Here is a 14,648-nt window from a genome sequence, read left to right as displayed (position 1 = left end):
ATTGTTTTTATTTCTATCTGTAGGGAATGAGCGTCACCCTGTCATCCTTCCTGTGACCTCTAGTTCACACCCCACCCGTCTGTTCTTGACTTTCACGTATAGAAAAACTCCCCACCCTACACACCGTTGGGCCTGGAAAACCCGTGGTTCCACAGGGACACAGCCTGATGACAGAGAACGGTGGCTGCTGCAAGCTGTTCTGTGCCTCGTCCACAGGACGCTGTTGTGTTTTAATGTGCAAACAGGTTCCTGTCCCCAACCTGCCCGCCGGTGTGCACGAAGCCGGGAAGTCTGTGGAAAAGGCAGATACCATCTTTCCCCAGGAGAGGGATCCCCGGTTTGCTGAGATGTTTGCAGGAATCGGTGCGTGTAAGTGTCCAGATGACAAGGAGGTTGTGCCTGTGGGCTTTGCAGTCACTGTCAGGCCATCTAGACACAGCCACCCGTGGGGACAGGGCCACGGACCGTGTGCGCAGTGACAGCTGCAGGGTACAAAACGAGCACTAGATCCCAGAGTCCGAGTGTGTTCTCTTTACTCCTGGCCTTGCCTCTCCTTTACCTGTTACCGGGGGCCTCTGACATCTTGTCTTCAAAATTGGACTTGCAGTAAGAGAGCTCTGTTGACCCGCGACGCAGGTTAGTTTTGTTAAGCTGAAGACATAACTCCTGTTAACAAAACAAAAACAAAAAACAAACAAAAAAAATCACAGTTTAATCCCTAACGTAGAGAGGACCACATTTTAAAATAAAAATCTGCGTGAAAAAGAAAAAGTTAACTAGTATCCCACTACCTGGATATAATCATTTTTAAAAGTATGTCCTTTTTGTCTTTTTTACATACACGAATGCTTTTAATATGCAAAACTGAGCTCACACTGTTTGGTAGCTTTTTTTACATGGCTATTGCCTAGGAACACATCCCCCGATCACTGACCAATCTGTATCATTTTTTACCGCTTGCATAGATAGCCCCCCATTATGCGGCTGTTCCACGGTTCGCTCTGAACCCTTTATGGTGGTCACCCGCTCACCTGCCCATGTAGAGAGAGTGGTACGGTTCTCTGTGAAATGGAACCCTGTGTGTAGCAGCCTCCCGCGCCCACACAGAGTAGCAACATGTAAGCTTGGAAATGTCTTCGTGGGTTCCAACATTCAGCGGAAAGATTCCATTGTTGTGTGGTCAAGGTATGTCACGTGATTAGCTGAAGGGAGAAAGCAGCGGACTCCTCACACAAAGGAAGCGTGGGGAGTGCTGTCCTAGGGAGGGAACCCCAGGAGCACCTCCCAGGACGAACGCCTGGGGACAGTGTGGCCTGAGGGGAAGAGAGCAGGTGTCAGGCCTCCTGGCGCCAGCGTGTGCAGTGGGCGGCCACAGCTGTGGTCCCCGCTGGGCCGTGGATCCAGTGCTCAGACATCAAGGGAGGTGTGCTGTGGCTGCCGCCCACTGAGGGCAGCGGGTACCAACGCAGCACAGTGTCCAGTTGCCACCAGGAAGCAGGCCTGTCCCCAGGATATGGAAGTACCTGCTGTTGGTCCCCAGATGTGCCGCCTGCCCTCATCAGTATTGCCCCAGAGAAATGTATAATAGCTTCATTCAGCAAGAGGAAACCAGAGCATGTCTAAAAGGTTTCTCTTCCTCTCAAGTGAAGCTGAAGTCATTGACCAGATACCCACAGCATTTCTGGGAAATCTCTTTGAAATTGAATAGTATACAAACATAGACACCTTCCCATAAAGATGGCAAAAACTTTTTTAAAAAAAAAGGTGGGAAGGGAAATACGTGATTCAAAGTTTCTCTAGCAAACAAGCTGCTTTCACATATGGAAACGACAGGAAGACACACTATCTACTTACGCAACTTGAAAATTACTTTCATTGTGAAATGAATGAAATAGGAAACGAGCAGGAGTAACAGGTTGGAAAAGTGGTAACGATGAAAAATGAAGCTACTAACACCTAAAATTCGTATAAAATTGTTAGGAGATACAAAAGATGTAAAAACAAATAAAAGCCAGAATCAAATCAGTTCAGCAAAGATCCGGGTATAGTTTGGATTCAGGTTAATAAACACAAATTTTTCATCAGTATATACTGATTGATCGCTGACATTCATAGAGAGATGTCACGTCCAGTGTGTTTCAACATAACCACTAATGCAGGGGAAAAACACGAAAGGAAAGAAAGGAGCCTCGCTTCCAAGAAAAGACAAGGAAATTGTTAGCAAATTGTGAAATACCCAAAAGAAAAACAAAGTGAGACAACAGGAAACTATGGCCGTCAGGAGTGGTCGAGGAAGTTGACGTTCAGGGATTTTTGACTCGTAACTCCTGAATAATAACCTGCCAAAATATGATAGAACCAAAACAAAATGAAGTGAAACCGAAATAATAAAGATAGAAAAGATTTATCTGTATGTGACAGACGCTTCTCCATACCCCTGCTCGCTAGAGCAGAACTGGGGTTCCAGCCCAGGGCGCTGAGTGCCAGAGCCTGCTCTCTGTTCCTCGCATGTGAAATGACACATACCATACCCTCCCCCACAGGGCTGGAGGGATTCGGTAAAATACTGTCTGAGGAAGACCTTCAGTACTTCTTTCCATCTTCCCGCCTCGAAAGGGCCTGCCTTCCTGGGGCTGGGGGTCTAGCCCAGGTGTCGGAGGACAGGTGGGAGCTCTCAGGTGCAGACAGGCCCCCCAGGATGAGCTTGTGGAGCTCGGGCGCGTGTCCTCTGGCCTGCCTGCCCTCCCTGCACCTGCTCTTGGGCTGCCCTCTCCGTGCTCTGTAGCCCAGAGAACCTCCTCCCATGTAACCCCTGCTCTGTTTTTCCCAGCGGAGAAGAAGATGATGAGCTCGGCCTCTGCGGCAGGGACCCAGCAGATCTACTCCCAAGGCAGCCCCTTCCCCGCCGGACACGCAGGGAAAGCCTTCAGGTACGTGCTGGCAGGTGGTGGGCAGGAGGATGCGCCTCGCCCGGGAAGCCCGGGGTCTCAGAGCTCGGCCCTGTGTGCAGCGAATGTCAGTGAGTGGTTATTGTCCATGGGCCCTGGGCTGGGCTCAAGATTCTGGGAGCTCTGGGTCTGCCCTGCATCCTCCCTGAGTTGCCATAGATACGTGGTGGCACGTAATCTTTCTCAGACGAGAAAGGTGCCAGCCACCGTGCTCTGGAGCAGTGCTTGCCAGAGAAAGGGAGCGAGTTGGCCTCTAGCCGGACCCGGATGGGTCAGAGCTGGGGACACCTGACAAGGTAGCAGGAAGTGCCTTGTCACCTGGTTCCCAGAGGCCACAGCCTGGTCCCAGGAAGAGAGGACAGCTTGGCCCATCATGCCTGGTCTCAGCCTAAAGAGCCGCTCGCGTCTGGCCTCCCCAAGCGGGGTTCTCGGCAGCCTGGGCCTGTTGAGAGCACTGGCAGCAATGTTGGAGCCAGCCTGGCCCCAGGGCTGGGAACTGGAGCATGCAGGGGGAGGAAGAACGCCAGAGGGGCTGAGTGCAGCCTGGGGGGCAGGAGTGATGGGGCCGTGCTAGATAGAGTATGGGCCTCGTTATTGATGGCTTTGGGGAGAGGCGTGCGGTGAGGACGTGGGGTGTGGGGAGAGTTCGAGAGTTGGGGGGTGCGGGGGAGGGAGCAGTGAGGCTGCAGGATCCTGCTCTAGGCGGAGCCTGGGTGGGGCCGTTGTCATAGAAACAGAAGAGGGCGTGGGTTGGAGGGCAGCTACTTACAGCCAGAAAGGCAGGTGGGCGGCTGGCTGTGCAGGGACAGCGGCAGCCCCTGGGCCGTGGCAAGGGAAGGTGCTCACCCCGTCCGCATCTATGGCTTGCATGAACGCTGAATGAATGAATGAATGAAAGGGTGCCTGTGAGGCCTAAGCCTGTGGAATGGGCAGAATTTCCTGTTTATCTGAAGGGGCTGAGCTGGTTTGAGTGGGGAGGGGTGTGGGACAGATGACAGAGACGTCTGAGCCTCCGGCAGGATGGCACTGCCACACCTCCCTGTGTGCCCTCACCACAGCCCTGCCATGGCCCTGCCTGTGGGCACCGAGCCGGGCAGCTGTAGCCCACAGGCCCCCAGGGAGTGCTGGGCACAGGAGCCTGCCCAGAGCTCCAGGAAAACCCTACTTGCAGCCAGGGCACCTTTCCCAGGGCCAGCTGGGAGGGCACCGAGGGCTGGGGGGTGGGGGCGAGGCCCCCCATAGAGAACCGTGATCAGAAAGGCCTCTGAGGTCGTACATTCATCAGGAAGAAGAATGGGAGAGGAGCCTCCTGTTACGGGAGGAACTGACTAGGACATTGGGAGTGACGTCCCCCTTTGCAGTGGTCAGTGCAAGCGTGGTGGTGTCCTTGGGTCCTCCCGATTTTAAGAGGAACCAGATAGCATAGAAAAGCATATTGCAATACTGTTAGTAAAAGTGTGCCCAGTCTTCTCTGAGGTCTATAACCTGCCTTTCTTCAAACCCAGCTGATGGCCCACTTGCCCCAGCACCTTCGGGATTGTCCCCCAACCCAACCTGACTCACTCACGGGCACCAGCACGCTGCCCATGCTGAACTGGGTCAGGCAGGTGGAGGAGGACCTGAAAGAAGACAGCGTCCTCCCCCAGCGTCCCACCTTTAATCAGCTTATTGTACAATGGGCATAGCTGGGGAAGCTCAGGGAAGGGCCTGGCCGTGCAGACAGTGTGTGCCAGGAGCAAGACGGGTCAGAGACCGAGCCAGTAGAAGGACACTCAGGGCACCCTGTGCACACACAGCTGTGCCTAAGACACTGAATTGAACAGAAGGTGACTGAAGGGAGGCAGGAAAGGTAAACAGCAAGCGTGCTTAGGACCAGGATCCCTCCATTCACAGGCTCTTCTTTCCACTTAAAAATGAACCGACTGACAGCCTGTGGTCTGTTAGCCCTGTAGGCACCCCAAAGGAACCAACTAACCAGAGCACAAAGGAGAGAGAGAGAGAGAGAGAGAAGGTGCAGGTGGTGCAGGTGGGCCTGGGTGGTGGGCGGGGCATCTCCTCAGGACAAATGCGCTTTCTTCTCTTCCAGCTCTTCAGTGGTTCACGTGCCTGGAGTGAACGATATCCAGTCCTCCTCTTCAAGCAGTCAGAACATGTCCCAAATCTCCCGGCAGCTAAACCAGAGTCAGGTGGCGTGGACAGGGAGTCGGCCACCCTTTCCCGGGCAGGTATGGACCTTGGTGAGGCTATTGCCCCCGGTGCCAGCAGGGCCGAGCACCGGCATTGCTTTCCTCAGAAGCCAGCTCTGAGCAGGGGTCAGCACGCTGAGCTGGACCTGACCATCCCACCGCAGCCCAGGAACACAAGCCAAGGGCCCGTGATCGGAGCCAGAGGGCCCACATTCCTGGAATCCGGGTGGTCACTTGGCCCCAAAGACCCAGGGCCCAAGTCCTTAGTTCCTGTGGCCACACACATCGGCCTGCCCCCCGGCCTGGTGCCCAGCCGGCCAGGGGCCCATGGGAGTCCTGTCAGCCCAGAGCAGACACGGCCCCTGCTGCCATACCCGGGGGTGATGGTGACCAGCAGGGACATGGGGCGGGGCCTGCCGGTGACAATCAGCTTTGTCCTGATTGTAGCAAATCCTCTCTCAGTCCAGCAAAACGCAGTCGTCTCCCTTTGGGATCGGAACGAGCCACACCTACCCGGCCGACCCCTCCTCCTACAGCCCGCTCTCCAGCCCGGCTACCTCCTCGCCCAGCGGGACCGCCTACTCCAGTCTGGCCAACAGGACTCCGGGGTTCGGTAGGTGGGGAAGGAAGGCAAAAATTCTGGGGGGGGGAGGAGCTAGCAAAAATGCTTTCTGGACATCTGGAGTTTGGGGAGCCAAGTCCAGAATCCTGGGACCAAGTCTACAGGTTTCCAACAGTCTCTTTGGCTCTGAGGAGGCCGGCCGGTGGTGTTCCTAAGAGACTGGCTGCTTAGACCTGGGCTTTGTGGATTGACTGTACCATTTTCAAGGCCCTGGGACTCTGTTCCTGTACGCTGGTGTCGTCTGAGTGCCACTTTAACCCTTTATGGCCCTTGGCAAGCACTTCCAGGCCCCCCAGGTCAAAAACCCTGTACTCTTGTTTCAGAAAACTAGAGAATACTTAGAGGGATGACCAACGTGTCAAGAGTAAACACTGTAAAGTTCTCTCTCTTTTTAATGTGAAAAGAGGGACCCTGTGCCCCGTAAGAACATCTGTCCCAGCTTTGTGAGCAAAACCTCAGGCCGTACGGGCTGAAGTCACCGCCTTCTGCTGCGTGTCCCAGGGGCCAGGGCTCCTTTCCACACAAGGAGGGGCTACTGAGCAATGCAGGGCTGTGGGAGGAAGCCTGCGCTGGCGCCCACCTTCTCGCAGTGCTGTCACCGCATGACAAGCAAGCGTGGAGCTCAGAGGGCATTCTTGGGGAGTGTGCAGCTGAACCCACACACCCAAGCTTCCATTTTAGCCGTCGGTCAGCCTTAGGGAAGCTGGCTGGTCGGAGTTGCAGCCCATATGTGGAGGTGATACCTGCTCCATCCTTGAGAGCAGCACTTCTTGCCCTCAGCCCAAGGTCCTGGTCCCTCCCGCAGGACTCAGCTGTCCCCCCAGCCTTGATCCCAGGTACTAGTAGCAGGTTCTTGTGGTCAGCCTTTCTATCCTCACCGCATTCCTCAGTGAAGCTGAGTTTAGGAGCTCGGAGTGTGGCACAGACGTCCTTTCCGTGCTGGGTCTAAATTACAGTATTAGCCTGTCAGCGTCCTTCCAGATATAACGACTCGGCAAGTGCACACACGTCCCCTGCCTCTTGTTCACGTGGTTTTCAGTTTAGGAAGGGGTGACTAAAGTGTCTAACTCACGCGTGACACATGTCACAGCAGGTCAGTACAGATTGACTCAGGTCCCAGCAGGGAACAGTGACAGCTCTGAGGACAGAGCTCAAGAAACGCCACCGTAGCATGGTGGCCGCCCTCCGGAAAGCCTCGTCCACCCCCGCCTGCCCCACCCGGCCCAGCAGGCTTCCTCTGGAGAGGAAGATTGAAAGGATTTGCCATTCCAGAAATGTCCAAATGCTTTTGGTGAGAAATAGGGTGAATGGGTAGAGACGGGGCAGCAGGGCAGGGGAGAAGGGGAGGCAGGATTTCCGTAACCTGACGTGTTTGCAGACACCATGCTCCTCTCTTCCTGGCTTCTGCCCCCAAAACTCATTTGTGAGCATCCCTGCCAGCACATTTGAGGGAATTACAGACCTTCCCGCCTCTCCTGGTCAGGGCTGTATCAGCCTAGGCTTCACTCAGAAAGCCAAGATGCAGAGCGTGGTGAGAACCCAGCTCACGGTCTGTGGCCACCACGTGGCTTTTGGAGCAATAAGGCAACAGGAGGATGGTGGTGGCCAGCGGGTTCTTTCCAGGAAGAGGCTGTGGGTACATCTTGGGCGGCAGACCACGTGCATCCCCCGTTCTCACCCATCCGCAGAGCAGGTCAGACTGGGCTGAAGTCCCCACAATGCTCTGTCATCCGGGAGAGGTTCGAGCGTGGTCATTACTCACTGTTTACTCAGAAAGGTCACGAATGCAGGGCAGAACAAAGCGGTTCAGCAGCAGAGGCTGAAAGGAGGCGTTTTCCCTTTGAGTCTCCCATCACGTGGCCAGTGAGCTCTCCCTGCCGGCCACCTGTCCCTTTGGGGGTGCCGTCCTCCAGGAGACTGAAGTGGAGGGAGGTCCCACTGCCTCCACGCTGCCATAAGATGCTCTAAGTCGTAAACGCCCAGTCCTTTCCTCCTTCCTGGACGAGGTTATGCCGTGTCTAAAGCAGCCCAGGGAGTGGGTTTTGTTTCTGTTGTACACTTCCCTCCCCAGAAGTTTAAGTACTTTTTCATCTTGCATTCTTACATGTGTAAGCAATAGACTCATGTCTCCGCCTGGTGCAAATAGACGGCTAATCTTCCTCCAACCGTCACCTCCTTCCGCCCTACTCTGTCTCCTCTGTCCCTGAGGAAGACGGTGGCAGAAGGTGTGTTTGCGTCAGTCCGAGTTGAGGCTGCCCCAGTGTGGGCCAGGGGCAGAGTGGAGCCTGGGCTCTGTTTGCCAAGTCATTCGACGACCCAGCCAGTGCATGGGTTGCCCGCATCTCGTCGGGCGATAAAAGGCAAGGCCTGACTCTCAGCCCTGCTTTCATTGTATGTGCAGGGACACACAGAAGCACCTGGGGGCCCCTGAGGAGCAGGGGGACCCGGGTCAGATGTTGCCCTACAAGTCAAGAGAACAGTTTCAGAGAGGGGTGGTCAGGAGAGGTTAGGCCTGAGGCTGCGGAATGCCTGTGGGCTGGGCTGGGACGGACGAACGTGGCTGAGGAGGGAAGGAACGCAAGGAGACGCTGTGTATGGATGGCTCTAGAAGTTGGATGGCAAAGGGTGGCAGAGGGAGACACGTAGCTTGATGGGACTGTGTTATTTTGCTGGAGCTGCCGTGACAAAGCAGCGCAGACCGGGTCCCCTCAACAGCCAACCCTGTTCCCCCAGTTCTGGAGGGGCTGGAGGCCCGAGACCAAGGTGTCGGGAAGGTGGGTTCTGGGGCGTCTGCTCCTTGTGTCTCACAGGGTTATCCCTCTGTGTGTGTGTGTGTGTGTGTGTGTGTGTGTGTGTGTGTGTGTGTCTTCACTTCCTTCTCTTTTTTCTTACTCATTTTTTCATCTTTCAGTTACGGTAGACAGTCAATAGTATATGAATTCCCAGTGTACAGCACAGCGGTTAGACATTTACGCAGCTTCTGAAGTGACCCCGATAAGTCTCGTCCCCACCCGTCATGCCGTTCCTCTTCTTACAAGGACACCAGTCCTGTCGGCTGAGGGCCCACCCTCGTGTCCCCATTAGAGTTTGACCACTTCTTTAAAGGCCCTGTGTCCCCATGCGGTCACCTTCTGAGGTGTTGGGGGTTAGGGCTTCAACATGTGACTGTTAGGGACACGACTCAGGCCACATCGGGAAGGAAGGAAGGGCTGAGGGAGTTCATTCATGATGGCAAGATTCTCGTGGGACCCCCACGTAGCAGGTCTGGGGGGCGCTGGGGGCTCCCGAACGGGCAGCCCCCAGGCCTGCCGTGCCCTCCTTCAGCAAAGTGTGTCCCCATCCCTCTGAGCAGCAGGTGGGCCCCCCCCACCCCCCCCGTGCTCTGTCACCTGCGGGATGGGGCCGATGTCTGTCAAGTTGTCAAGTACGACTATTTCGCCACCATGCTGCCTGCTGTAGATCTCCAGGTGTCCGCGTCAGGCCAGTGCACCCGAGTTCACTCGTGAGATTTCCCCCCGGCCCCTGGGGTCTCGGGAGGGAGTGTTAGGAGAAGGCGCTGCAGATGGCCAGCTGCACTTTTTAAGGACAGAATCCTACGTCAACGCTTCTCGCTCTGAACTCCTGCCGTGATTTTGTAGAACCTGGTACCAACTGTCATCACGCAGGGTGTGGAACGCACCCAGGGTGACACATTTAAAGAGCGTACGTGTTTTCTTAAAGCTTTTGATGTCTCAGGCAGTCAGATGCATGAGAGAGAGGTTGATTCTTCTCCCTGAACGGTCTAGCTTTTCCTCAGGTTCACTCCAGTGCCCACCCGTCAGGTAGGAGCGGGGGTCACCTGTGGTCTGCGTGGCTATTGGGAAGAGCAAGGTGGAGCTGTCCTGTCACCCAGAGCTTGGCACAGAGCCCACTGCCCCCCAAGTGTCACTGAACGGTTTGGAACGAGAAGAAAATTTCCTGAGGTTTGGGGTGTGCCTTAGGATACACGAATCCTTTTGGGTTGAACCTTAAAAATGTTTTAGACAAAACCGTGCTCGTGTTTCCTATTTTCTGTTTTCCGTTGGGTGTTCTTTGTACAGTGTAGACAGAGGCAGGGGTGCTCTCTCTCACAGGTGAATTTGCCGATCCCCGTAGAGCCCTAGCTTCTGTCCGAGCTGAGCCCACGTACTTTCCTCTCAGACCACGGGCGTGCCATCCCCTGGTCGGCAAACGTGTTCGGCCAGCTCTGGATGGAGCTTGCCCTTCAGACACGGGGCCCTCCAGGTTCTTAGGGCCCTGCAGTTGTTCTTAGGTCCCAGGAGCCCCAGGGTGGCTTTTAAAGGACGCGTCCTGTACGTCGGCTCTTTCAGCTGAAAGTGGACAAAGTAGCGGGCAGTTCCAAGGGCGGCCCTCGGAGGTCTGGTCCCAGTGGCAGAGCCAGCACCACGGCCAGCAGAGCGGCGAGCACTCCCACCAGCAGCCGGGCCAGACCGAAGTGTTCCAGGTAACGCAGCGGGCGCCGCCTCTAGGAGGTACCGCGCCTTCTCTGTGCTTCTCTCCCCGCCCCCGCCCTGCCCCACCCTGCCCTGCCGTAGCCACTGTGAGCGCTGCCCAACCACACGGGGCCCGGGAAGGCGCAGGGCGGGTGTTCTCTCTGGTCACACGCAGGGTGTTGCCACCGGCTAAGGACGCCAGGCACCTCGCATCCCTCTGTTCCATACGTTCCTGGTCCTCGGGCAGTCCTGGCCACCTGAGCACCTGCAGCAGAAACGGGCCCTGTGGGGTTTTCTTGGCTCCACTTTCAGCTGGAAAAGTTCCCACTGGGGAAGGCTCCAGATGAGGCCATGTGCCCACTGACATCCCAGCCAGGCGTTGGGTCGACCCCACCCCGTCTGCACAAGGGAGAAGCACCTTGGACCAAGGGCCCAGGTGCCCCAGCAGCCCCAGGCCTGTCCTGTGGAGCAAGGGGGACGGACTGTAATCCCTGCTTCTCAAGGGACAGCTCACCCTTCACCCCACCCCATCCCAGCTTCTTTCCTGCGGGTCAGGCAGCATCTATACAGACAGAGGTCTAGAACCAGATGTCACACCAGATGTCCCAAGGTGCAGAGCATGGCCTCACCCAGGTCCCAGCCTGGTGTCCCCTGACCTGCAGTGACCACCCCCCACCCCCCGTGAGGCTCAGCCTTGCCCATCCTTACACCTCCCAGCCATGGAGGGCAGAATTCCCTGTTCTGGCTTTTTGGGGTCATGATGCTAAAAAGAATTCTCGGGCAAATCAGTTTGTGAAACACTGGGTAAAAAAGTCAGTCAGTTCCCTGACTACAGGACGTATCATGGCCTTGATTATACTAAAGAGGACTGATGATTTTTAGGAGGAAAGTAAAAGATGCGGGTTTCCCAAACATATGTGTCCACAGAATTCCTTTCTCCTCGAATACTTGAAGGACCGAGGATTCAACAGAAGGCACTCTGGGAAATTTTCTGCGTGGGATTGAAATGCACCCATTCCCGTTTTCTAGATGGGTAGTGCGAGTCCCAGAAAACTTGAAGGACTTATTGAAAGTGCTGTGTAACCACACAGAGCTTCGGCCCTGCCCTCACACAATGACGAGGGGCCAGGCAGCCATCCTCTCCCCTCCCTGCCCTGTGTTTCTATCTCGGACTGAGAGCTTGTTTGGAGCCGGGCAGGGCTCTCCCACCAGTGGGGTTTTTGTGCCCTGTATGTCCTGGCTCGGCTTTAAATAGACAAAGGTGTGATTGGCTGCAGGAATGACAGCTCCCGGGAGGGAGCAGGTCCCCAGTGCCTCCGCCATCTAGGACCCCTGCAGAGCGTCCCCCATGAGTGAGATGGCAGGCGGGGCTCTTTGGACCGCAGCTGCCGGAGTCCCTGTGGCTTTGTTCCCTGTCCTGCAGGACATGCTGCCCATGCCGGGAGACCCGACCCAGGGGCCCGGCAACTACAACATAGAAGACTTCGCCGACCTGGGCATGTTCCCGCCGTTTTCGGAGTAGCCGCGGGCCGAGCGAGGCGTCCGCTGTGCCGTGCCACGCGTGCTGTGACGCTGACGCCCATGTGAGTGGAGCCCCGCTCGCCCTGCCGCCGGAGCCCCCAGCAGAAGGCCCCTCGCTCCCCTGCGTGGCCCCAGGCACGGCCTCGTTCAGCTCTAACCCGCAGCCTCGGCCAGAGCCCTGCTGGACGCCGGGGGTCGGTTGTATTTATTGTGTTGTCTCTGTGTGTCCTTGGGAGGTGAGACCGTTGGGTCCTTCACATCTGGTTGTGAATAATCTCGTCGTAGACAGTTTTCGCCGATAAAACGCTTAGTTCCCATCCAGGTTGCCCCAGCGCCCCCACCCCCAGGCCTGCCCAGGAAGCTGGAACCAGGTGTTTTCTTGGCCTTTATCTCCTGGGTGTGGGCGGGGCTCAGGGCACCAGGAGGAGGCGTGAGCGGGAGGTGAGGACACAGGGACCTGAGGTGGGCCTGGCTCCCGGGCCCCAGCTCACCGCGTCCCGGCACCGCCTGTGCTGTGGGACGTGTGTCCTTTGTGCCGTGTGATGTCCTTTGTGCCCTGTCCTGATGGACGTGCTGTGCCCGTGTCTGTTGTGTGGCCAGAGTGAGTGTCAGAGGCCAGGGTGTGTTGCGAGCACGCCCCCACGTGCAGCCCCACTCTAGCTCAGCAGCACCCCAAATGGAAGGAGCAGGGCTTGGGCGCCAGGCTGGTGGGCTGAGCCGAGCAAGCGGGGCTCACGGAGGTGTCTGTCCTCCGGGCTCCATTGCTGAGGCCACCTGGGGGTCACCGAGGGCCTTGTAGCAGGTGTCAGTGGGGGGCGGGACACCCAGGCCCTGTCCTGTGCTCCGAGCCTGTTTCCCCAGGACCGGCCCCAGGGCGTGGGGGGTGGGGGGTGTTCTCAGTGACTCTGGCGATGGTTTAGAGCTGAGTCTCACACGTGGAGGTGGGAACACTTCCTGAAACACTTCCTGCCAGGCCGCCCAAGCCTGCTTGCTTCCGCCAGCTGGGGAACAGTCTGTGGTCTGAAGACTGGGGTCCACTTTGGGGATAGCTGTGAGCCTGCTGTCCTCACCCGGGCCTTGCATTCCCCTGGTGGTCGCAGAACGGGAGGAAGCGCTCACTTCTGGAAGCTTCTGCCTAGCTGACCTCTGAGCCCATGGTCCCTGTCTTGCTGTGTTTCCTCAGATTGGAGGAGATGAATCTCAGAATCCATCCCCATTTTCACTGACCTCTGCCCCTCCCACGCCCCTGCCACTACGGATGGCTTCTCTCTCTTCTTCTTTCCCTTACCGCCAGCCTCCTGTTTGCATTACGGTTCCCTCGGCTCCCTGATTCTCCTAAGGAGGGAAGCTACTATGGCTGCCTTGGGGCGGCTGTAGGGGCCTACCCCTACCCCCCCCCAAAGCCCTGTGTCCCTGCCATAGCCCCTTCAGGTGGCCCCTCAGGCCCCCAGCTCAGAAGCAGCCCGAATGCCCCCCCAAGATTCTGGAGGGCCAGGCAGAGTGGAGCTGGTTCCAGACGGCCTGAGGGCCCAGTGAGCCCCACTGCAGGAGGCGCCAGGGGAATATTTGCTCCGAGCCTCTCAAACCTCTGCGTGAAAGGCACCCTGGGGCCACCGTGGGCCCAGCTTGTGTGGGGAGCTCCCCCGTAAAGTCCAGTATCGCTGGGTGGAATGCCCTCGGCCGCTGTCCGCTCTGTGCGACCAGTTCTTAGGCTCCAAATTAGCACCAACTGTAGTTGTATAAATAGGGGTGATTGGGCATTGGATTTCAGTGCACAGGATGTCGTGTTGCCCTCAGGAGTCTCTTGACCCCGGGGAAATGGCAGATTGTGGGAACTCCACTCACCCTGACAGTACCAGACCCAGAGGGGCCTTCCCTGTACCAGTTTGGCCCGGGCCACCTCTGCCTCGCAGCCTGGAGCCAGCCCAGGCAGTGGCCACAGTGATTTCCAAAAGGGCAAGCTTTTGGGTCAAAAGATGGTTTCCGGATGAAATGAAAACACTTTTTGTGGCCTTCAGCCTGTGCGTTCAGAAGTTTGGGGGCTTTTGTGTTAGATTTTCCTTCTGCTTTTTTTTGTGGGAACTTGGGGGTTTTCAAGGCAGCTCATTAGGTTGGCACACTGGCTGCAAGCAGCCACATGCCCGGGTCTGTGCTGGCTACTGAGCGGGCACAGAGGAAGGAGGAGGAGATCCTTGATCCCAGAGACCTTTCACCGTACTCCTCTCACTGAAACTCGATTTAACAGGCGCAGACCGCTCAATTCTTTGTCCTGGGAGGCGAGGATTTGTGGGTGACTGAGAGCTAGAGGTCTTTATTTCTGCCTGTGAGAGGCTGTGTGTTCCCCAGATCAGCACACCTGACAACAGCAGGTGAGGCTGATCCTGAGAAACAAGGATGTCCTCGTCCCCCCATGTCCACACTCGGGCCAGCACAACAGTGGCCACTCACCCACTTGCTCCCTAACTGTTAGGACCTGTCTTGTTGGCAAGGCCGTGCGGGTTTCCTGGCGCTCTGGGCAGTAATGAGTCAGGGTAGAAATGCTGTTGGTTTTACCAGAAAATATGGGTTTGGTCATTAGGTCGCTGTGTCCTGATTTGCCGGGGGTCTCCCCCTGTCTCCCTCCCTCTACCCAGTCCTCATCCTGTGTCCTGAGGGGCTCCAAGCGCCTGGCTGTCCCCGTGTCCCCTACTGCCTGGGTCTGGGGCCACGGGAAGAGGTGCCGTGCCCATGTCACGTGAGTCTGGGTCTCGTGGCCAGAGCTGATTTTGTGGTCAAGCAGCTGGAGAACGCCTGTGGGGCACTGCCTGGAGGTGACAAAGCGATGGCCCCTGAGCTGTGCCCGGACAGGACAGCGAGCTTGTTGTCACCGTCTCACTTTCCCGCAGAGACGGAAGGTCTC

The 14,648-nt window shown here is 56.8% G+C and overlaps 1 protein-coding gene across 5 annotated transcripts in view; it reads left to right on the top strand.

Moving 5' to 3' along the window:
• Positions 1 to 12,757, top strand: part of ARNT2 (aryl hydrocarbon receptor nuclear translocator 2) — an 89,556-nt gene extending 76,799 nt beyond the window's left edge. For 3 of the 5 annotated variants that reach the window (XM_033100352.1, XM_033100355.1, XM_033100354.1), the window contains exons 14-19: positions 246 to 369; positions 2,831 to 2,930; positions 5,035 to 5,173; positions 5,597 to 5,747; positions 10,106 to 10,267; positions 11,652 to 12,757. In XM_033100352.1, coding sequence (XP_032956243.1) covers positions 246 to 369; positions 2,831 to 2,930; positions 5,035 to 5,173; positions 5,597 to 5,747; positions 10,106 to 10,267; positions 11,652 to 11,815 — 840 coding nt within the window. In that variant the 3' untranslated portion in view covers positions 11,816 to 12,757. The remainder of the gene's footprint in view (positions 1 to 245; positions 370 to 2,830; positions 2,931 to 5,034; positions 5,174 to 5,596; positions 5,748 to 10,105; positions 10,268 to 11,651) is intronic. The other 2 variants (XM_033100353.1, XM_033100356.1) reach the window with 2 other exon arrangements.
• The last annotated feature ends 1,891 nt before the right edge of the window (positions 12,758 to 14,648 follow it).

This window comes from Rhinolophus ferrumequinum, chromosome 28, assembly GCF_004115265.2.
Source record: "Rhinolophus ferrumequinum isolate MPI-CBG mRhiFer1 chromosome 28, mRhiFer1_v1.p, whole genome shotgun sequence".
Taxonomy (NCBI): Eukaryota; Metazoa; Chordata; class Mammalia; order Chiroptera; family Rhinolophidae; genus Rhinolophus; species Rhinolophus ferrumequinum.
This window is presented reverse-complemented; position numbering and strand designations above follow the sequence as displayed.